The following is a 22,062-nucleotide window of genomic DNA, read 5'->3' as shown; positions in this document are numbered from 1 at the left end:
CTCTACCATGAACCACAGAGCGCCTAAATAAAAAGAAAAAAAAGGACAGTTCATTTGTCGAGTGGCTTCCTCACGAAAGGTTGTTACCGGCATTGTTACGTTGCATGGAACAGTGGGGTGGAGAGATCCAACTGCTAGAAGTAGTCGCAGTGCTTTTGTAAGCTATCCCGGACTGCGTGCACGTGGATAGAAATTAGAGTTGTGTGCACTGCTGCAACCAGTTTTGTTTTGACTGCATGTGCTGCGTGATCTAATGCCTATTTCCCTGCGTTCAGAAACCCCCCAGCAAGCTCGTTTCCATTACTTCGGCCCTTTTGCACGCCTTGCAGTACCCTAAGAAGCGTGCTTTTTATATACATGCATGACGGAACAGCTTTGCGTATAGCCAACTAAAGCACTGTTAGCCTCGTGCATACCAAAACAGATGTCTTTTATGTAAGAGGTGCCAATATATATATACTATATATATACACGTACACACACACACACACACACACGCTCACACACATTTTTTTTTTCCAGCACTGTTTGTAAACTGCATGGACATGAATGGGGATTTGGGTAGCGAACAAATGTTCCTAGGCCATCATGCCATGTCCTGGTGCATGAGTGACGGCTCCTGCAACCGTCGAAGCTAAGCAGTGTTGGTCTCAGCTAGTACATGAGAGGGTGACCCCTTCCAGGAATGCCAGCTGATGATAGCTCCGCCTGCCATGGAATAGTTCAAATGTTCGCCTTCTGCAATACAGTTATGGTAACAGCAGTGAAGGTCGTCTCCTTCCCACCATACATTAACAACAATTCCTCATGACTAAAATACATCAAAAACTGAAGGAAGGTGAGCAGACACTATCTGCAAAAAGGTCGAGGTAAGCAGATGCAGCCGGAAAGCATTCTTACTCTCCGTCTATAGCCTGCTTTCTTTCCCATGTGAATGTTTCCTTCTCTCCATTTCGAAACACGAGCCCCGTGTTGTCCCACGAGCCGGCAGAATGGTTTTTGGCACTCGTCGCAGTGTCGAAGCATGCGGACAAAGCCCTTGTAATCCTTGTCATCAGTATTTGCAGTGCTCAGGTGCCAGAATACAGATGTCATAAATAGCTGGGATTTTCTATCTGTATGGCCCATGGACAACGTGCAGACAGCAGCACTCATGGACATGAAGCAACCTGATAAAACCAGGATTGCCTCGTGCCTGTTTACCTCATGCAGCAATAGCACAGAATTTATTCCAATTCTTTCGTTCACGTGCACGTATGCTTTTAACTCACTATTGGTGTTGGATGGACTGCGAGATAAACTTGAGAAGAATACTATTTATATCATCTAGTACAGACAAACACGCAACAATCGCAGTTGCGTTCTTTCACACGAGTCTCTATATCAATGCCCATATGATGCACCTGCTTGTGTACCACTCAGTACAAATATGCGTCCCGCATTATATTACACAGAAATCATCCACGTTTCATGTGCATCATCATCATCATCATCAGCCTGATTACGCCCACTGCAGGGCAAAGGCCTCTCCCATACTTCTCCAACTAACCCGGTCATGTACTAATTGTGGCCATGTTGACCCTCCAAACTTCCTAATCTCATCTGCCCACCTAACTTTCTGTCGCCCCCTGCTACGCTTCCCTTCCCTCGGAATCCAGTCCGTAACCCTTAATGACCATCGGTTATCTTCCCTCCTCATTACATGTCCTGCCCATGCCCATTTCTTTTTCTTGATTTCAACTAAGATGTCATTAACGCGCGTTTGTTCCCTCACCCAATCTGCTCTTTTCTTATCCCTTAACGTTACACCTATCATTTTTCTTTCCATAGCTCGTTGCGTCGTCCTCAATTTAAGCAGAACCCTTTTCGTAAGCCTCCAGGTTTCTGCCCCGTACGTGAGTACTGGTAAGACACAGCTGTTATACACTTTTCTCTTGAGGGATAATGGCAACCTGCTGTTCATGATCTGCGAATGCCTGCCAAACGCACCCCAGCCCATTCTTATTCTTCTGATTATTTCACTCTCATGATCTGGATCAGCAGTCACTACCTGTCCTAAGTAGATGTATTCTCTTACCACTTCCAGTGCCTCGCTACCTATCGTAAACTGCTGTTCCCTTCCGAGACTGTTAAACATTACTTTAGTTTTCTGCAGATTCATTTTTAGTCCCACCCTTCTGCTCTGCCTCTCCAGATCAGTGAGCATGCATTGCAGTTGGTCCCCTGAGTTACTAAGCAAGGCAATATCATCAGCGAAGCGCAAGTTACTAAGGTATTCTCCATTTACTCTTATCCCCAATTCTTCCCAATCCAGGTCTCTGAATACCTCCTGTAAACACGCTGTGAATAGCATTGGAGAGATCGTATCTCCCTGCCTGACGCCTTTCTTTATTGGGATTTTGTTGCTTTCTTTATGGATGATGATGATGATATGTGGTTTTTAATGGCGCAAGGGCCACTTATGGCCAAAGAGCGCCATGACAAATGGTAATTTAAAGGATTTATTGTGAATGGCGTGGACTGTGAATTTATTATGGTAGGTGTGATATGGCTGTATAAGGGCCTAAAAATTTTCGCTGTAAATGGCGTAAATATATAGTCTCTAAAATAATGACACTGATTAGTTATGGACGTGGACGATGGCAATTGTGCTTTGATATAAAGAACATACGAAGATGAAACAACAGTTACACTAGAGCATCAAGACAGCCCTGGTAATCACTGTTCAATCACTGGGCTGGTAATCACGTGTTAAGAATTTCCTGGCCAAATTATTTTCAGAGTGTCGGTTTCGGCTAAGAAATCTAGGACTACTTGCAGTTTAAAAAACGGTTCATCACTGAGAAAAAATGCAGGATGAAGAGGTATATTTTCCCGATATGCAGAAAGGAAATACTTTTTCCTCTCTGTTTCTAGTGCAGGGCACTGGATTAGAACATGGAGGACTGTCAAACTATCGCCGCACCTACTACAAGTAGGAGAGTCCCCGCCAGTCAACAGGTAGGAGTGAGTACTGTAAGTGTGCCCTATTCTTAATCGGCAAAGAAGTACTTCCTTGTACCGTGCTGTTTTCTCACTTATCCAATTCCGCAGCTTTGGTTTTATAATGTGTAATTTATTCAAAGTTTCTGTATCCCACTCTGCTTGCCAGTGATTTCTTAATTTACGGCGCAGGAAGGGCTTTAGGTCTATGGCAGGAATGGGGATATTTCCATCTGTGTCGCTAAAACTCACTGACGTAGCGTTTTCGTCAGCAGCTACGTTCCCTTTTATACCTTTATGGCCGGGTACCCAGCATAGTATAATCACTTGGTTGCACATATATGCAGAGCACAGCAAGCTATACAGCTCATTCAGAACGGGATTCTTATGTTTTCGTAAGCTAATTAGCGCTCTCACGACACTTAACGAGTCTGTAAAGACAACAGCCTTAGCGACATTTCTGCGCCTTATGTGTTTAACAGCCGAAAGTATACCGTACGCTTCTGCCGTAAAGATACTGGTGTGTGGGTTTAGTGGCCCTGATGTTGAAAATGAGGGTCCGAGAGCTGCATAAGCAACACCAGCAGGAGACTTCGAAGCATCTGTGTAATATTCGTCACAGGAATACTTTTCTTTAAGTTCAAGAAAATGCGATTGTATGTGAGCCTCAGGTGCTTGTTTCGATATTTCTAAAAAAGAGATGTCACATCTTATGGTCTGCCACTCCCAAGGCGGTGGAAGCCGTGTAGGAGCCATTAAGACATTGTGTAAAAGAGGGACCCCTGTGTTTTCTGAGAGTGCTTCCACCCGGAGGAACAGAGGAGGCCTAGTGGCCGGGCGGTTACGAAACAGCCTTGCAGTGGAAAAGTCGCATATAGTGGAATGACAAGGATGTTTAACATCTGAGCTAACTTTCAGGGCGTAGGAGCAAGTTAAGTATGTCCTTTGGTAGTGCAATGACCATTCGTTTGATTCGACGTAGAGGCTTTGCACAGGGCTAGTCCTAAAGGCGCCTGTAGCAAGGCGGATACCTAGGTGGTGAATAGGATCTAGCATTTTCAAAGCGCTAGGTGCGGCAGAATTATAGACTATTGCTCCATAGTCAAGCCGTGTTAATATGAGACTTTTGTAAAGTTTTAGAAGGCACCGTCTGTCACTTCCCCAAGATGTACGTGATAAGAGCTTCAGCAGATTCATAGTCTTGAGGCACTTTGATTTCAGATACTTCAGGTGTGGTACAAAGGTTAGCTTGCTGTCTAAAAGGATACCTAGAAATTTATGCTCGTGGCTCACACATAGCCGTTCTCCATTTAGATCTATTGCGGGGTCCGCCAGTATGCCTCTCTTGTTAGAGAACAGGACGCATGTACTTTTTTGAGGGTCTAGCTTAAAACCATTTTCGTCAGCCCACTTAGACAGTTTATTTATGCAAAGCTGTACTTGTCGCTCGCACATACTTAGATTGCATGATTTGAAACCTATCTGGATGTCATCCACATATACAGAATAAAACATAGTACGTGGAATGACAGTCTGGATCGAGTTCATTTTGACAATAAAAAGAGTGCAGCTCAGCACACCACCTTGTGGAACACCGGCCTCTTGTGTAAATGGGCGAGACAGAACATTACCAACTCTAACACGGAACGTCCTATTGGCGAGGTAACTCTGAATCACGTTCAACAAGTTGCCTCGAACTCCCATTTCAGACAGGTCACGGAGGATTCCAAAGCGCCAGGTTGTGTCGTATGCCTTTTCCATATCTAAAAATACTGACAGAAAAAACTGTTTATGGACGAAGGCATCACGGATAATTGTCTCGATGCGTACAAGGTGATCTGTTGTGGATCTACCTTCCCTAAAACCGCACTGTAAGGGATCAAGCATCTTGTTGCTTTCCAGAAAATGGATGAGGCGACGATTAATCATTTTCTCAAACAATTTGCATAGACAACTTGTCAGAGCTATAGGCCTATAACTGTCGGCTGAGGAAGGGTCCTTGCCCTCTTTGAGAATGGGGATTACGATTGCTTCTTTCCAGGCAAACGGAATGTAGCCTGCGGAGAACATACAATTGAAGAGTGACAGTAGTGTTTCTTGGGCTTCAGGGTGTAGGTGTCTGATCATCTCATACACTATTCTGTCACTTCCTGGGGCGGACTTGTTGCAACAGTTCAGTGAGGCCTGGAACTCAGCCATTTCAAATGGACGATTGTATACTTCATTGGATGAGCTGTACCGACCCAAATTCATCTGTTCTGCTAGTCGCTGGTATTTTAGAAATGTATCTGTGTAATGAGATGTACTGGAAATGTGCTCAAAATGTGATCCTAGACAATCTGCCTGATCCTCAAGAGTGTCTCCTTGTGTATTTAATAAAGGTAAGGGATGAGTTTCGCGGCCTTTTATTTTATTCACCCTGTTCCAGGCTTTTCGTTCGTCTGTGTATGAATTGATGCTGCTTATGTAGTTTTTCCAACTTTCGCGTTTAGCGCGGCGGCGCGTTCTTCTACCTTGCGACTTGATCGCCTTGAAATTAATCAGATTCTCTGTGGTTGGGGAGTTACGAAGGAGGTTCCAGGCCTTGTTTTGCTTTTTCCTGGCTTCCCTACACTCCTCATTCCACCATGGAATACGTCGCTTCGATGGCGACCCATTTGTTTGGGGAATGCATACTGATGCAGCCTCAATAATGAACGCGGTTATGTATGCTACTGCGTCGTCTAAGCTAAGATCAGAGATATCATTCCATGGCAGCTGTGTTAGTTCGCGAAACTTTGTCCAGTCGGCTGAGTCAACTTTCCATCGAGGAAGATGTGCATGACACTCACTTTGTTTTTTAAGGTTTAGAACGACGGGGAAGTGATCACTTCCATAAGGGTTATTAATGACATCCCACTCCAGATATGTCACAATTGTACTAGACGCTATGCTTAGATCTATCGAAGAAAACGTTTTGTGTGTAGAGCTGTAAAATGTTGGCTTTTTCTTGTTCAGCAAGCAGGAACTTGAAGAGAATAGAATGTTTTCTACAAGCCGTCCTCTCGCATCACAGCGAGAGTCGCCCCACAGTGGGCTATGCGCGTTTAGATCACCGACGACTATGTAAGGGCGATGCAGCTCATCAATAAAGGTTTGAAATATTGTGCTAGAGAGTTGATAACTTGGGGGGATGTATACGGACGCGATAGTAACTAGTTTATTGAATAGCACTGCTTGGATAGCAACTGCCTCAAGAGGAGTTCGGAGTTGCAGTTGCCGACAGGCAACGCCTCTGCATACTATTATTGCTACCCCGCCGGACGATGCAACACCATCATCTCGGTCCTTCCGGAAAATAGCGTATTGCCTAAGAAAGTTTGTTTGTGTAGATTTAAGATGTGTCTCCTGAACACACAGCACCTTTGGATTGTATTTGTGTAAGAGTTCTTTGACATCATCGAGGTTGTGGATCAGACCTCTCACGTTCCAGTGTAATATTTGTGTATCCATATTGTTTGTGTTTATGTGCTGTGTGTCAAGAGGAGTCAAGTTTGAGAAATGACTCACGGAGCCGTTTCAGGCCCCGTGATTATGGTACGGGTTTTGTCTTTTTTGGAGCGGTCGCGAGACTCGCGCCGCTCCCGAGGCGCTGGATGCGCCTTCTGGCTCGGGGTTGTGTCCATCGACTCTTGGGAGCCGCTGGACTTCCGCTCACACAAGCGGGGTGTTTTCACCTTAGGCCTTGCCTCGAAAAGCAGGGCCTTGGAGGCCACCAACCCAGAGGTCGATGGACCCTCCTTCAGAGATGGCGCAGCAGAGCCGGCTGCTGTCGCCTGGGGGGCTGGTGGCTCTGCCACGGCCACATTCTTTGTGGTCCGGGCCGAAGCCGGAGTCTGTTGCGGCGTTGCCCCCTTACGCGCCGCAGCAGCATACCCTGCGGTATGAAGAAAGGAAATGCGCTTTCGCGCTTCCTGGAAGGAAATGTTCTCTTTTACTTTGAGGCTAATTATTTCTTTTTCTTTCTGCCATGTAGGGCAAGCCCTAGAGAAAGCTGCATGTCCGCCGCCACAGTTGGGACAGTGGAGTGCGCCATTACAATTATCTGAAAGGTGATCCTGGACACCGCACTTTGCGCAGGTTTGTCGACCCCGGCAACTTTGTGAGCCGTGGCCATACCTCTGGCACTTGAAACATCTCCGAGGGTTCGGGATGTATGGTCGGACTCGAACTTTAGTATACCCTGTTTCTAATGTTTCTGGCAGCACACTGGACGCAAAGGTAACGATCAGATGTTTAGTTGGAATTTCTTTGTTTTCCCGTTTGATTATGATTCTCTTTACTGTGGTGACGTTCTGTTCCTTCCAACCTTCTAGAAGTTCTTCCTCGCTGAGATACAACAGGTCGTCGTCGGAAATTACTCCTTTGCTTGTATTCATGGATCGATGTGGAGTCACTGTTACGTTTACATTACCGAAGGAGACCAGATTTGGGAGCTTGTCATGCTGTTGTTTGTCACGGACCTCAAGCAGGAGATCACCGCTAGCCATTTTTGTGACTTCGTAGCCTGGGCCAATTGAGTCAGTGAGACATTTCGCAACCGTGAACGGCGATATCATTCTAACTGTCTTTTCAGGATTTTCACTATGAATAACGTGAAATCGTGCGAACGTTTGCTTAGGTTGACAAGAAAATAGCAGCTTTTCTTCGGTGCGTCCTCTTTTGTTAAGAGGCCGATCAGACAGACGGGGGAAGGATGATAAATCCATACATGTTTATTTGATTTCGGCAGCCATGCCAGCCACCCACCATCGAGCCCAACAAGGGGACGCTACAAGACCCGAAGGAAACGCAGACGCCAGCTGTACATAGCCGCTATAACCTAATATAATAGACCCAAGGTTGGATAAACTACACCAGGTTAACCCTTGCCGCCAGGAAATAAGGAAGTAATAAGAAGTGAAGAGAAGACAGGAAAGATAAAAAAGGTGAGAGAGAAAGACGAAGATGGAGAGAAGGACAGGAAAAGGCGACTGCCGATTTCCCCCGGGTGGGTCAGTCCGGGGGTGCCGTCTATGTGAAGCCGAGGCCGAAGAGGTGTGTTGCCTCCGCCGGGGGGCCTTAAAGGTCCAAACACCCAGCATCGGCTCAACCCCCAGGATCCCCTTTTCCCCAGACACGGCTAAGCCGCGCACGGCTACACGCGGGAGGGTCCAACCCTCGTGTGCTCGGGTACGTGGTGTCGCAACACACCAAACGCCTGCTGACGCAGACGCCCCTGCGGGGTTTCTTTATGGAGGAGTACAGTGGCTGTGGAGCCGCTATAGATATCTTTCAGTATTTTTACATACGGCTCGTCTACACCCTGATTCCGCAATGCCTCCATGACTGCTGAGGTTTCGACTGAATCAAACGCTTTCTCGTAATCAATGAAAGCTATATATAATGGTTGGTTATATTCCGCACATTTCTCTATCACCTGATTGATAGTGTGAATATGATCTATTGTTGAGTAGCCTTTACGGAATCCTGCCTGGTCCTTTGGTTGACGGAAGTCTAAGGTGTTCCGGATTCTATTTGCAATTACCTTAGTAAATACTTTGTAGGCAACGGACAGTAAGCTGATCGGTCTATAATTTTTTCAAGTCTTTGGCGTCGCCTTTCTTATGGATTAGGATTATGTTAGCGTTCTTCCAAGATTCCGGTACGCTCGAGGTCTTGAGGCATTGCGTATAGAGGCTGGCCAGTTTTTCTAGAACAATCTGCCCACCATCCTTCAGCAAATCTGCTGTTACCTGATCCTCCCCAGCTGCCTTCCCCCTTTGCATAGCTCCCAAGGCTTTCTTTACTTCTTCCGGCGTTACTTCTGGGATATCGAATTCCTCTAGATTATTCTCTCTTCCATTATCATCGTGGGTGCCACTCGTACTGTATAAATCTCTATAGAACTCCTCAGCCACTTGAACTATCTCATCCATATTAGTAATGATATTGCCGGCTTTGTCTCATGTGCTTTCTCATCTCTTTGTTTCATGTGCACCAACCGCCTAAGAAACTTGTTTGTCAGATTCATGAAGAATTCAACAAGCGAACATGTGATGGAAGGAATGCAACCCAAAGAATACTGCTTGAGTGTCACTGTATTCTCTGCAGCTAAAAACAGGAGAGAAAGAAGGCATTATGACTGAACTGATAAGTGTCACTCAATGATATGATGAATATGCCTATGTGCACACAAAAAATAAATGTTTATTATATGGGTTTCCTTCAACGTTTGCCATCTGTCAACTGCTGATGTCCACTTAGTTGGTTGTTTACCCAAATATATTGCAGTCTTAGAACAGGACAGCAGCTACAAATCTGAAGGTTGCAGGTGTACTCTAGAGATGTTTTCCGGAAATGAAATAATAGTATGGGTATTCAAAATCTAGATAGCGTAGTATATAATAATTGCCTATTTGATTCAGTTGTCGAATTGAATACAATCTATATACAATTCGATTTGTCATTGGCAGTTTTTGATTGGCGTTAAAAGTTACTACTTGCGCACCCCTACAAAATAGTACTTCTGATCAGGCTGTTTTATTGATAGAAATCACGCACACTTCCGGTGCATGTGCTGTGCTGTCATGGGTATATCCACTAGAGGGCCCACGGTATTGGAGGTCGCATCATTCAAGTTTCAGAGCCTCGGTACAGCAAATGGTATAACAAGCTGTAGCACAGAACGATCACTTTAGTAAATGTACATGCGCTCACCTGTGTTAGCGCTCATTGTGAAAGCTTTATGATTACAATGACCATCGCAAGCCCTCGCGCATAGCCTTGCGCACAGCCCTCAGACGTTTTCCAAGTTTTGCCGACAGCTGTTTTCATTGCTTTCGCGAAGGACAGTTTCTCTACCTTCCCAGGACACAAGCGCCCCATGGCAAGTCCTTACACTGGCCTTTGGAATAAGATCACACGCTCTACACAAGCAGGAATTGCATAAATAGACCATTTGCCAAAAGTAATTGCTTTATATAAGTCACCAGTCTACGTAGCGTAAATTGTGCACGTGTGGTCTGCCTTTCTCGTGCCGTTTTTGCTTTTCAGAGTTAGCAGAGCTTCAGCTTGAATAGTTTTGCCTCTTCTTCAGTATAGCCATAAATTGCCCATTTGAAGTAATAATAACTCATGAACTGTTCATCAGAACACAAAATAACTTTGCATAGATAAGTGCACTGTAACCTAGAAAACCACTAAATATTGTTCTGCATTGAAAAGAGAAAAGGATGTTCATTTATAAACTTTCATTGTTTAGCCCATTTTTATTAGGGCCTATATCCCTTCATAGAAACCTTGTATAACCTTTAATTTAAAGGGACCCTGAAACGATTTTGACGATTTTCTACAAACATACTACATCATTAGAGTAGGTCCTTCTGATGATTAATTGATGCATCCAAGTGCTCCGCGTAAAGCATGTAATTTATTATAAGGTTTTAAGAATGTATATCACTGCCAATCGCAGCACACTGCTCGGCTGAATTTTTAGCTGCCCCTGCCCATTTGACGTCATTCACACAATTGACGTTGTGGGGGTTCCACTCTGCGTGCGGCTAGGGCTGAAGGCAAGCTCCGGATCGAGCCCCACACAGTCGCTCCGTGGTACTCCCCAACCCGTAGCGCGGGAATCGAGGCTACATCGGGTTCGAACGAATAGGGCAACCAGCGGCGTTAACTGTAACGTTTATTGCTACAAGCAATAAAGAACACTGGCAGAGGGAAGTCCTCTCTGTAAGAAGTAATAATAGGCTGGCCTCGTTGCACAAGATAGTCAGGCAAACAAGGTCACTCACAGGTTGCGGCAGGTACTCCAATCCAGCAGGTTAGGGGCCCCGCGTCAGAGAGAGAGAGGGTCTCTCTCGGTGGCGCTGTTTTGTACCTTTTTACCTTTGCGAGGGGAATGCCCTCCTCGCCCGTCAGCTACCTTCCCGCGAGTCGGGGAGGAAGGGTGCGCACGCGTCGCGAGAGCGAGGGAGAAGCGGGAGGGCTCAGTGCCCCACTCCAGTGTCTATGCCGGCTCTTGACGCGACCGCAATGACGCGGGGGATGACGGGTGCGTGTGCTCCCCACAACGTCAGTAGGGCGAGCAATCCGATTAGCTGACCAGGGCGCGTCATTGATAATTTTTCCAACCTTATGGTGAACAAATGTTGTTCGTAATAGTTTGAATGGGAGTGAATTTGTTTCTATAAAAAGAAAATAACAGAAAGAGAATGCACAAGAACAATTTCTCAGTACACTTAAGCACTTCCGGCACACAGCAAGTGTCATCTGCTTGTGTTACAACCTGCTTCGTTTTGACAAGAGCTCCGTGGTCAGTGTCGGTCTCAGTCTTTTTGCGAGCACCATAATTCGACTTTGTTGCGTTGTGGGCTGCAAATGTAGCGACTGGCAATATGTCAAGCTGCGACATCGTGTCCCTCTGCAAGGCAGCCAACGAGCAAAGTGGCTCTAGCACATTGGACTGTTGCTATCTGATCAGCGCCAGAATTTGCGCGTTTGCGGCCAGAGGATTACACCAGAGGATTACTACCACAATATCATTTCGCAAGTTCTGTATTCGGAAACGCAAGCGCAAGGGGACAGGGCCTGGCTGTGTAACCATGCCGTTTCACGGTATGAGCAGAAGCGCAAATGTGGATGGTCTGCACAGTGCAGCCACCTGGTGGCACAGTGCTCAACCAAACACGGTAGCAGTAACGAAGTGTATTCTTCTTTACAGCTGGTGCAAATATTTTGCAGGATCGCAATCAATAACTCTTTTTGTAAATGTTTAAAATGTTTTACACTTGGTTAGAGCAATATTAGCTCTTTGGCTGGTTAAGCTCTGCGCCACCAGGTGGCTGGACCGTGTAGACCGATCAGGCCGATCATGTAAGTCTATACTAACGTTCCTTCATCAGTTTGAGTTTATGCCTCCACCGTTCCGTCGAAATGCTCAGCTTGCCTGTGGTTACCGGAATACCAGACATGTTCGGCGCTGCGACAGAATGCTCACAACGCATGCTGCTTCGATAGATCTCGCTTGGGGTCGACTGCCAAGCAGCTGGCGGAGAGGTTGAAGAGGCTTCACGCGCTCGCTCCTAGAGAACCGAAAGCAGACGACACGACGTGCCTTCACTGGTGTAGAGAACCAGTGAAGGCGGAGCTTAGCCCCGATCACTCGGTGAACGAGTTGGGGAGAAAATGCGTCTACGGAGGAGGGTAACTTGTAATCGTCCGTAACCCTCTTAATATGAAACGCTTTACACAAATTGTGGTGCTTAACTTTAGCTTTACTTCAACTGCATTAACTTTAGCTGTACCCTATGTGTCTACAAAATTTGACTGAACCGTTGCAGGGGCCCTTTAAAGGCACCGAAATTTTCATTTTGGGTTGTTGAAGAGTTTTGCCAGAAATGCAGTACAACGGAGGCTAGTACAGCAGAAAGGCTGTTTTTTGCTCACACTGTTTTTAGTGCTGCCAGGTAACACTTCAGGCTAGGCGATAATACAGGTCAATGGAAAGCACAGAAAGTAAGCTTTCTAATGCAATATAATTTACATCAATCCTGTGAGCGTAGCAAGCACAGTGTGCCCGCAAACAATGACTAATATGCGCAGCGCATGCTGCCGGAGTGGGACTGCCACCTTAAGCTGCCATTCAAGGAAAGATGCACTTCCTTCCCCACACGAGCATCTCATTTCTTACTTGGTCCAATGGAAATGAATCACATCTGATGATAACAAGCACTACTCTTTAAAGATGTGTGTTTCCCTGACTGGCATAAAAGACTGTGATAACGTAAGCAAACATGGTCATGCACATTGTGCTTATAAAGGCCACTGCCTAAAGAAACAGAAGTGCCACTGCTTACCTTATATGTGAACTTTGTAGAGCTCATAACTTCAATAATGTTGAAGGCTGCCCAGCTGATGTCATATCCTAACATTTGAAGCTGAAAAGCATAAAATTCCTTCAGGTTCAATGACTGCATCAAGAAATGTCACGGACTAGCCTACAGTGGCTTCAGACACTAATAGAAGCAAAATTAAACAAAATGTGAGGTGCAACATCCAAGAAACAGCATAGTGAATGATGCCAGATTAACTATTACGATCTGGGATTCCTTAAGAGCACCAAAGGCATGGTATATGGGGCCTGATATTGGCTTTCGGAGCATGCTCGTGAGTGCAATGCCATAGCCAGAGAGACATCATGGTGAGTGCACTAGTAAAATGCCCAAACAGAATACCCAATACTTCCTCGTATAACAATGTACAAGCCCTTTGAGCACATCCATGGGAACATGTTTGACATGGCCTCAACCATTACCTAATACACTTACTGTCCCCCACCGCTAATGAAAAAACAGTAGTGTGAGCAGTCGGTGGTGTACTGTCTACCCATCTTTCCACAGCATATACAAGGCACCAGCGTGTCACAGATAACTGATGTCCATTTCATAAATCAGATGGTCCAATGCTGTCCTGTAGCAGCAGTGGTGTAGCTGGAAATATATTTCACAGGGTGAGGGTGAGGCATTTGACCTGGAATGGGAAGAGTTAGTGGAAAAGGAGGACTACTAACAGGCTGCATACTACCAAAGAATTTTCCGATGTTGGTCTGTCATGATTAGAATAATGCAAAGACTTTCTCATCCCATGAGGCAAAGCTCATGTCCCTTTTTGCCATTACACACAAACTTCCGTTCCCCCGGTCACATAAAAAATCGCAATATTGCCATAAAGAGACAATTAATCCCAACTATGAAAGCCTGATTATATGGAACCTGCTGCGGTGGCTTCGTGATTATGTTGTTCCACATCCAAACTATCATGGGAACATTGCGATGGGAGCAAAATGCAAAAATTCCCGTGTCCTGTGCATTGGGGGCACGTTAAAGGCACCTCGGTGGTCAAAATTAATCCGGAGTACCCCACTACCTCGTGCCTCATAAACAAATTATGGTTTTGGCATGTAAAACCCCAGAATTCAATTACTACACGATGCTTCGTGAATGCTGAACATTTTCACGTGCAGCAAATTGCAGTTGACATTGTCAATCACTGGCAATAGGCCTGGTAATGAAAGACTTAAGTGTTTGAAGTACACATGCAATTTTTGAGACCTCGATTCATGGATGAATTAAAGAGGGGTATCTATGGTGAACGCATAGAACTGATCTATAGAATTTTATTTACAGCGAAGCGTTATAAACAAATTGAATTTGGCCATAGACTGGTTTCATGCCACTGTATGCCTGCCAATTCACAACACTTGGGATGAGATGCAGATGAGCACCACAAGTGCTCAGCCCCATCGCATGCAGACTGGTTTCACATATGATCGCAACCATTCTCAAATTCCTGACTTGTGCAGGTTAACTGTGCAAATTCTGTAGTTAACCTTGCTTCAGTATTCCTTCAGTTTCTTCAAAAGCACAATAGTGTTCTCATAAACAAAAAGAGTGATGTAAAAAGAGTGATGTGGCTGTATATTGACATGTGTACTTGCTTATCTTTATCGGGCGACCACGTTTCACCGCCTAACAAGTATCGCACAGCGCCGGACGCGCCTACATGTATCGGAAGTTTCTGGAATGTTATCGATGGTTCCATGCGATGTCTCACCGAACCTTGTGTAATCTGATTGCACGTATGCGCGCCGCGAATAGTGTAGAACTTTGTGGAAGACACATGAGTCCCAGGGATTACTCTGGAACATTCAACGACTGATGTATAAAAGCCGCAGCGCCTGACCCGCTGATCAGCTTTTTGATGATCGCCGACTGTGTTCGCCGTTTTCGTTGAGCATTGAGCGTACCATTTTTTCTGGGCACAGGTTCGCCCGGTATAGTTAGTTTTGTCATTGACAGTTTTGTTGCTGTGTCCTCAACTGTCACTACCACGTGACAATATTTCACATGCCAAAACCACTATATGATTGCGAGGCAGGACAGGATGATTGCGAGAATTGGAGATAAAAATGGCCTTTTCTTCAGCCTTATATATTTAAATTGCTGATGCTAAAACTGCAAAACATGGTGCAGAGACAGTCAATTCATATTTTCTAAAGCAATCAGACAATCCATAAAATTTCTTTTAGTGTCCCCTTATAAAACAACACCTTATCCTGCAGTTTGTAAGCACACTATTGCAGCATGACTATATGAAGTATCAAGTGGGCATGTTAACTCTGTGCTCAGTCAAGTTATTGTATAAGAACCATTGTACAAATGCAGAATGAGTGCTACTAGCATAAATACAAGCATTTAAAAACAATTTAAGCATTCTTAATACATGAAGGTGTCCCATTACACTGCTGCATATCCATTTGCTAACAGCTAAGTATGATGTAGGCCTACAGCACCAATTACGATATACAATATCACGCACAATAGTCAAGATCACAAACATGCATTCCAATACAACTTTTAAACATAACCAATGCGTTTAAAAGTAATACAGGTGGCACAAAACTAATATAATTAATTGCATCAAATTAAAACAGAAAAGCAGCTACCACCATTGTGAATAAACCTTTACACAGAGACCATAATGTGAAAACTGTGCAACAGCATGTTGCACATCCTTTTAGGAAACTTACAAGTGCTCAAACTAATGGACTAACCCATGACAACAAACAAGCCATTTCACTTTTTGCCTACGGTGTCTTTGTGTTCCGACATAGATAACTAGTAGAGTTGGTCTAGTTTACTGAAGATATGACAAGGACATGCCCAGTCTTCAAAGCAGAATTGTTACATAAAGAAATAGATTTCCTCACATAAGCAAGCTTTGCAACAGCGTTTGCCTTCACAGACATGTTTTCCTGTCGGAGCTCTTCCTTGATTTCGTCGATGCATTGTGCGATGTATTTTGTCTGAAAAAAGAAAAGGCAGCCAGCACACAGATCAGAGAAGAAAAGGAATGGTTTGGTATTTACGTGTTTTAAAGAAACCACAATCGCATTTCGTGGTCTAATTAACGAACTAATACTGACGACAAATATCGTGACACTACTTTCTGTCACCTCTATGAATCGGGCGAATTTAAATATTTAAAAAGTAAGTGCACCAGACGATATCGCTAAACCACTTCGTCACAGTGAGAAAATATGGCACAGTTTAAGGGTGTCAGCTGACACCGGAAAGCACGGAAGATGCTTACTCGCGTCGTACGCTTAGCGAGAGCAAAATGATATATGAAGTCTCCACGCGACAATCCATGCGGAATGATCGCCCGATTCCCCGTCAACCATCTCGGAACACGAACAGCCTGTCACGCAGATCACCGCTGGACTTAAAAGTGCAAATTAACTCCCGTCGACCACGACATCGCAGCTTTTTTGTAGCGAGGGTGACTGTACCGCCAACCCCGTTACTGTGCATCAGACAATGTGGAAAGCCTGATATCGAGAAAGCGGTAAACAGCCAGCCAGAGGCCAGTCCCGTTTTGCAGCTAACTTATCAGCAACGTCTGCAACTTGACGCCCCGAAATATGGACTAGGCCTCCCATTACCGCAAGAAAATAAAAAAGAAAGGGGGGAGGGGAGTTTTCCGTGCTCTTACCTCGTTCTCCTTGTTGTTTCTAATACCGCGGACGAGGTCTGTCAAATTCTTGTCGAACATTCGTTCTATATTACCCTTGACTTTTCTTAAGGCCATTTCCTGCGGTGTTTGGTCACTACATGAAGCTTACAACTGGTAAAAAGCTGAACAAAAACCGCATACAGCGAAAACCGTCTTGCGTGGACCTACTGAGAAGTCACGTGACCTAAACCTCTGGATGCTGATCTAGCCACCCCATTGTGGATAGCATTACACTAGTGTCTTGTTTGAATTCGGGTTTTGGTGGCTACCACCTAGCCGGCGTTCAAAAAATTTTACGGTTGCGGTCTCCGTAGTAAGTATTCTCTGTCTCCACATCCACACTCCAAAAAAAAAACAGCCTTTTTAGGTATACTTTAAAAATTTTGCCAGAAACAATTTTCTACAGAAACAAATGCAGATCTCCAAGGTCATGCTTTTGCTGGCTGCATGCGGCGGAAGCAATTTTGGAAGCCATAAAGTCAAGTTTATCTGGCGTGTTTTTGGCTGTTGCAATAAGTGGTGTCCAAATACACGCCAGGCATTGCACATTCTCGAAACCAACCCATAAAATGAAGAACCAGCTTTAGACAATGGAAACTGTACCTTCCACAGTGGTACGAAAATAAGCAACGGAAGCGCATTAAACTTACATAGGTTGCGCCAGATGGCGCTGCTCAAACATACTATAACCACTGGAGGCATCACTTCAAGGAACCTTCAAGCATAGAGTTTCTCACTACATTAGTGAGGCCTTCAAGGAAGCACCACTGGCCTCCTTGAAGCCCTTGAGTTCAGCGAGAGCAGTGGAAAAGGAAACATGTTCGCAATCGAGATTATTAAGAGGTGTTTGGAAGATTGGGGCACTACACTCTAATAGCGTCCTCGATCACCTTGCCCCGGAGTTGCCCCGAAACCAGAATGGTGCGATTTGCACTGCCGTGGTGGCGCACTGCGGAGGGTCAACATCGAGGACAAAACTGCACCCCGTGCAGGGTGCTTGCCTGCAGCGCTACATTGCCCCTGGCGCGAAAAACGTGCGCGAACACGCGCGCGCGCACATTTTATTGTTTGCAGGTGCTGAGCATCTGCGGCAAGCGCTCGAACCTTGTCAAACTGCGTGCTCCGACATACCTGGTTGCAAGAAAACACCAATGGATTTTACAATTAATCCTTACGACCCGTTCCTGACGACCCGTTCCTGACGACCCGTTCCTGACGACCCGTTCAACAAACCTGTCCGCTTTCGGCCGCTCTTCACCACATTGTTTTAGTGTCCCACCTGGCCACAGCAAAATCCGGTAGAGCACGGTCCAGCTAACGCAGCGCAACAAAACACGCAGACCAACGCGAACCTGCCCGCGCGGCGCCTTTGCCACGGTACGAAACCCTACGGAGCAACACATGTGCGCGCACAGAACCAAAACAAAGCCGCTATTGTGGCCCGAAAGGCGTGGCCGCCACGGCAAAGAAATAAAACATCAGCAAAAAAAGAGGAGAACCTACTACGTCATTTCCTCCACACTTTTCTCCTAGCGCGCGGAGGAGGTAGGGCCTCTCCTCAGTTTCCTTCCTCCATGGGAGAGGCCCTACCCCCTCCGCGCGCTAGGAGAAAAGTGTGGAGGAAGTGACGTAGTACGTTCTCCTCTTTTTTGCTGGTATTTTATTTGTTTGGCGTAGCGGCCACGCTTTTCGGGTCACAATGGTGGCTTTGGTTTGGTTCTGTCAACGCCTCCTCTAGAAAGATATGCCTGCTGCGGTGTTGGTCTCATACCAATTGTAGCTGTCACGCCTTGAGTTGCGGTCAGTTGTCAAGAGATAGCGCCACTTACGTCCCTATCTCCCATAGAGTTACTATACTGACTCTAGAGGACAAGCTACCCATAGGGCCCATGCATTGAAATCGGCATACAGCAGGTTTTCGGCGCACGCGGCAAGCATCTTTTTAAAGGAGGCGTTGGTTCTGTGCGCTCACACGTGTTGCTCCGTAGGTTTCTTACCGTGGCAAAGGCGCCGTGCAGGCAGGTTTGCGTTGGTCTCCGTGTTTTGTTGCGCTGCGTTATCTGGACCGTGCTCTCCCGGATGTTGCTGTGGCCAGGTGGGACAGGAGGAACTAAAGTTCGTGAAATTAACGCGCATTCAACGCTGTACGCAATGTACCGCGCCACGGCAATGGCTACGGACGAAGGTATATCAGCGGGAATATTTGCCCTCTTTCGCGGAATCATGCTAACGTGCCAACGATTGCTTAGTGTTGCTGCGGAGCGCGTGCGTCCGAGCAGCACGGTTGCGCGCAGCGCGGCGTGGTTTCGCGAGAAATGTAAACAAGAGAGGAGAGCTGGCCCGATAGGCGGAGCAATGCCATGAGCATCGCGAACTTCCGGCTTCACTTTAGCTTCACAAAGAGTGACGTCAGGGCCTCTCCTTATAGCGTCCTCGATCACCCGCACCGGTGCGCACCGGGGCGCCTTGGTGCGCACTTTCATCCTCGATCAACCGCACCGGTGCGCACCGACCATCCTCGATCACCGGAAGCGCACCCTGTTGGAGCGGTTTTCCGTTGCCCCGTCTCGCGCCGAGAAAATCGGCGGTGCGCCGGGGTGCAAACCCAGCAAGCACTGCGGGACGTGCGATCGACGCGCGCGCGCACTGCCGACTGCAGAACCGCGGACGCTCTGACCCGATAGCTGCGGTTGCAACGAAATTGACGGAGTTAGCTAGTGGAGATGTCGGCAATGAGAAAAGAAGCGCTCCTAGTTGCTGCAATCAATGAGCTTTTTTCAAGTTCGTCTGACAGCGAAGACGACAATGCTGATCGACCTCGTCCAAGAACAATGTGGTGAAGAGCGGCCGAAAGTGGACAGGTTCGTTGAACAGGTCGTCAGGAACGGGTCGTCAGGATTAATTATAAAATCCATTGATGTTTACTTGCAACCAGGTATGCCGGAGCACGCAGTTTGACAAGGTTCGAGCGCTTGCCGCAGATGCTCAGCACCTGCAAACAATAAAATGTGCGCGCGCGCCTGTTCGCGCACGTTTTTCGCGCCAGGGGCAATGTAGCGCTGCAGGCAAGCACCCTGCACGGGGTGCAGTTTTGTCCCCAATGTTGACCCTCCGCAGTGCGCCACCACGGCAGTGCAAAGCGCACCATTCTGGTTTCGGGGCAACTCCGGGGCAAGGTGATCGAGGACGCTATTAGTTTCCTTCCTCCGTGGGCATTGCCATGCATACTACATCGCAGCAGCGCCAGATTTCCCTCTAGGTAATGTGGTGAGAAACTCTATGATGCATACTTACTGTGCATACTATGCATACTATACTTCCTCCATAATACTATGTTTTCTGGCATAGAGTTCCCTACAAAAATAATTTTTGTAGGAAACTCTTATGTTTTCTGGACATTCCGCCATTTTCTTCGATGCATGACACGGAGGAAGGAAACTAAGGAGAGGCCTTGACGTCACTCTTTGTGAAGCTAAAGTGAAGCCGGAAGGTTGCGTTGCTCATGGCGTTGCTCCGCCTATCGGGCCGGCTCTCCTCTCTTGTTTACATTTCCTGCGAAACCACACCGCGCTGCGCGCAACCGTGCTGCTCGGACCCGCGCGCTCCGCAGCAATACTAAGCAATCGTTAGCACGTTAGCATGATTCCGCGAAAGAGGGCAAATTTTCCCGCTGATATACCTTCGTCCGTAGCCATTGCCGTGGCGCGGTACATTGCGTACAGCGTTGAATGCGCGTTAATTTCACGAACTTTAGTTCCTCCTGTCCCACCTGGCCACAGCAACATTCGGGAGAGCACGGTCCAGATAACGCAGCGCAACAAAACACGGAGACCAACGCAAACCTGCCTGCACGGCGCCTTTGCCACGGTACGAAACCTACGGAGCAACACGTGTGAGCGCACAGAACCAAAACAAAGCCGCCATTGTTTTCCAAAAAGCGTGGCCGCTACTGTAAAGAAATAAAAAACCAGCAAAAAAGAGGAGAACGTACTACGTCACTTCCTCCACACTTTTCTCCTAGCGCGCGGAGGGGGTAGGGCATAGAGTTACTATACTGAAACTAGAAGAGAAGCTACCCATAGGGCCCATGCATTGAAATCGGGAACCGCAAAAGCACCGCCATGCTGCTACACGCCGAGGTTGCCAGCTCCTGAGACGCTTGCTAGAGTTGGTGACAGTTGTCAGTTTTAATAGACCTCAGACGCTGCCCAGGCGGCGCTGCGAAAAAACCCGTCACCAGCGCCCCCATCGGAGCCTTGGCGCGAACTGAGTAGTGCAAGGAGAGCTGTCCGCAAGCGAAGGTACATAGGCCACAATGGACTCTTCTCTTTCGTTTGTGTTGAGGCACGGTTTCCTAAAAATCAAGGACCTGGAAAGCTTCTTCCGCCCATCCACGCTTCGGAAAGGAAGCTCAGCAGGGCGAAGTACGTGTACAATATAAAATAAAGTCTCAAGTGTTATTTCGGCGTGCTGCAACTCGCAAGTACAGAGAGCGTCAGGTTTATCTATAGGCATATCAGCATAAAAATATAAGCATTTCAAATTGGTTCAATTGAATATGTCCTGAATACAAGACTTATTAAGTATCTCCTATATTTTTATGTATTTTATCGTAATGTTTTGTCTCACAATTATTAACAGAGAGTAAATCCTTTCATAGCCTTTTCCAGGGCAGCAAATAGCGTGCGATCATAACGAAAGTAAGCTTCCTACAGTGCCTACGCGCTGCATCTTTCTTTCTCGCAGGACCTACAGCATCGCTCAGTACCTTCATTTGAACTTTTTGCAGACGCTTCAAGCAGCAAGCGCGCACGCATAAATGTAAATAAACGCTACATTTTTTTTCTTTACACACGTGCGTTATTTCGCAATTACTCATCCAGTGCTCCTACAGCAACTTTATTGCTCATATTTGAAAAACGCAGTCGAGCAGGCTCAGCACATTGCGAAGCGTGCTTGTATCGGCGCAGGACATACAAAATACCGAAAGTAGAAATGAGCTCGCGATACAACGATGCTCCAGAACAGGATTTTGAATTCATAAACGAACCAAAATGTTTGGTTAAGCTGACCTGCCAAATCTCTCCGTTCCACTTGTTGAGTCAAGCGGAGGCGGACGTCTGTTAAAAGGCGGAGATATCGATGGCACATAAGCAGGATGGTTCGCAACGTTGTTTTTTCTGTTACCAACGAAGTGGCGGCTGCAGATTCTTGAGTTTTCGCTTGGTTACCACGGTCCTCCGTCAGGGCTACGCAACACAATTACAGAAGAACAAAATTGTCGCGCTTTCTCATGCGAGCCGCTGTGTTGTGGGGAATGCAAGTAATCCGATTACCCAACAGGTTGAACGGCCCGTATCCAGCGCTCTCGCCTTTCCCCTTCATACGATCGCGGTGGCAATCGGTAAAACTGAACGTTGTTATTCCGTCCTTCACATTCATGGCAATTTACTACACAACAGTAGCGTCGATTGCGGC

The 22,062-nt window shown here is 46.5% G+C and overlaps 1 protein-coding gene across 5 annotated transcripts in view; it reads right to left on the bottom strand.

The window, feature by feature from the left end:
• The window catches only part of g (adaptor-related protein complex 3, delta 1 subunit-like garnet), a 316,686-nt gene extending 299,921 nt beyond the window's left edge, over window positions 1-16,765 (bottom strand). For 4 of the 5 annotated variants that reach the window (XM_055075585.2, XM_050186104.3, XM_050186105.3 and 1 more), the window contains exons 1-3: window positions 16,564-16,765; window positions 15,779-15,874; window positions 12,867-12,947 (exon numbers count right to left, since the gene is read on the bottom strand). In XM_055075585.2, coding sequence (XP_054931560.1) covers window positions 12,867-12,947; window positions 15,779-15,874; window positions 16,564-16,659 — 273 coding nt within the window. In that variant the 5' untranslated portion in view covers window positions 16,660-16,765. Of the gene's footprint in view, window positions 1-12,866; window positions 12,948-15,778; window positions 15,875-16,161; window positions 16,480-16,563 lie in introns of those variants that run through there. The other variant, XM_055075587.2, reaches the window with a different exon arrangement.
• Window positions 16,766-22,062: the final 5,297 nt, after the last annotated feature.

This window comes from Dermacentor andersoni, chromosome 11, assembly GCF_023375885.2.
Source record: "Dermacentor andersoni chromosome 11, qqDerAnde1_hic_scaffold, whole genome shotgun sequence".
Classification (NCBI taxonomy): domain Eukaryota; kingdom Metazoa; phylum Arthropoda; class Arachnida; order Ixodida; family Ixodidae; genus Dermacentor; species Dermacentor andersoni.
This window is presented reverse-complemented; position numbering and strand designations above follow the sequence as displayed.